The following is a 1,886-nucleotide window of genomic DNA, read 5'->3' as shown; positions in this document are numbered from 1 at the left end:
CTTGTCCCATTCTCAAAAGACTGTATCTTGAATTACTCACGTAAGGAGATGTAAGTTTCCCAAGCCAGTCTGGTGGCCGCGGAGTCCGAGAGGAGCTCGTTGAGGGCGAGGCGGTGAGGCAGCTGTAGAAGAGAAAACGGTACTTACATTTAGGCTCGCATAAACTTACGTAAATTCTCTTTCTGAGCCTAGGCAAACTTGCACTGTCTACTTTACTTAAAATCTTCCAGTATTGGAATTGTTCCCATTTATGTGTTTGGAAAATGTTTATGGCATTGAATATGCACCTTAAGCAAGCTTAAAAACTAGAACACTGACCGTAAAGTTTGTGTCAAGATCACTTGTTGTATTAACATACTGAGGGTAAATGAGTTTTTCTGACAGACACTCAGTATGAGCACATAAGCTTGGCTCTCTGAGATCTTGTCTGGTTTCTTCTTTCGCCGTCGTAGTAGATACCTACGGAGAAAGTCACATTTTAAGTTCACATGTCAGCAAAATAATTCATTCCAATATACCGCTAACGTGTCACGATTTTTTATCTGCCTACAAGCTTTTTTTGGTCGTTTCCTTACAATTTGCAAGATTTAGAATTACAAACAGATAAATTATCCTATAATATAACAATAAACAATAAGCTTTAATTGTATATCCTAGCTGCCATTTCTAGCCTTCGGGAGACCAAAGCATGAGTTGACTCGGCCCTTTCCCACTAAGGGGGGGGGGGGTTGTTATTTATTTGTTCATGATAAAAAATTATGCCTATATAACCCAGATCTCTTTGAGCCCGTTTAGACAGCCATTACTGCTGTGGTGGGTGATACTAGAAAAAAATGGGAAGCGCTGTTAATGATTACTATAAGAAAGAAAATGATTTGCAATGACTTGAATTTTTGGTCAATATTTTACGTATGGATGGGATGGGCAGCGTAGCACTGAGAAAGGATGACATCATGACAGGGTGATGGTATAATGAACGAACGGCAGGGAGATTATCTGATTACCAGAGTTATCACTGTAGATATTGTTATAAAAAAAAAGTCGATTGTTTTTTTCTTTAGTAAACGATGTATTTGATTATTGTAATCGATTAAGCCCATCTCTACTATGTTGCATGTGCATAAAAGGGGATCTGTGCTCACCTGTGCCGTCAAAGCTGTGCATGAGCTCGTGTGCGATCATGTGACCAATGCCAGCGAAGTTGACATAATGGGGGACATCGTCGCCATAGAAGAGCGGGGCTGCCATGGCACCGTACGGGATCACTGCAAGTGAAAATTCAATCAGACAGTGGCCGGAAATAACGTTGTGGGATTAATGCAATCCACATATGCATAGTTTGTTTAATGACGTTAGTTTATCTTATATTTGTTATTTTACTCAAAATGAGTGTAGTTCAAACTCACAGAATTTGTTCATGGCGTAGACGTAGGTACCGTAACTTTTGTAAGGTAGAAGGAACTGATTCCACCTGCAACGAGATGGTTGCTTAAAAAACGATCGCCTGGACATCTTTTTTAAGTGCTCTAAGTCCAAACTGACCTTAAAGATTGTCCCTGCTTTATTACACGATGTTTTACAAGGTCTGTAACACGCGGGAACTAACAGTGAACTTTCTTTGCTGAAAACTAAATACTCTAGCAGCCAAGGCCGTGGAAGCACGCGTCCTTAACCAAAGTTCGCATTTGTGCGGCAGAATGGAGAACTGTGCACTGTCAAGCGAATTTACTATCTTCACTTCGATGAATTGTGAATAAATACCTTAAGCCTTAGGCAAAAGGAATGAAAGGATTTATATCATCCAAGCTGGAAATCCATTGAAAACTGTTGTTTCGAAAATTAACTGCAGATAAAACAAAAAACCTAAGTCACAAAATATTAAGCAT

The 1,886-nt window shown here is 39.6% G+C and overlaps 1 protein-coding gene across 1 annotated transcript in view; it reads right to left on the bottom strand.

Annotated features, from left to right (window-relative positions):
- Positions 1-1,886, bottom strand: part of LOC119592501 (membrane metallo-endopeptidase-like 1) — a gene marked incomplete at its 3' end in the record, with an annotated part of 17,484 nt that overhangs the window by 2,629 nt on the left and 12,969 nt on the right. The window contains 5 exon segments of the mRNA XM_037941349.1: positions 41-122; positions 319-403; positions 405-459; positions 1,143-1,265; positions 1,407-1,471. Coding sequence (XP_037797277.1) covers positions 41-122; positions 319-403; positions 405-459; positions 1,143-1,265; positions 1,407-1,471 — 410 coding nt within the window.

Source organism: Penaeus monodon, chromosome 30, assembly GCF_015228065.2.
Source record: "Penaeus monodon isolate SGIC_2016 chromosome 30, NSTDA_Pmon_1, whole genome shotgun sequence".
In the NCBI taxonomy this organism is placed as follows: domain Eukaryota; kingdom Metazoa; phylum Arthropoda; class Malacostraca; order Decapoda; family Penaeidae; genus Penaeus; species Penaeus monodon.
This window is presented reverse-complemented; position numbering and strand designations above follow the sequence as displayed.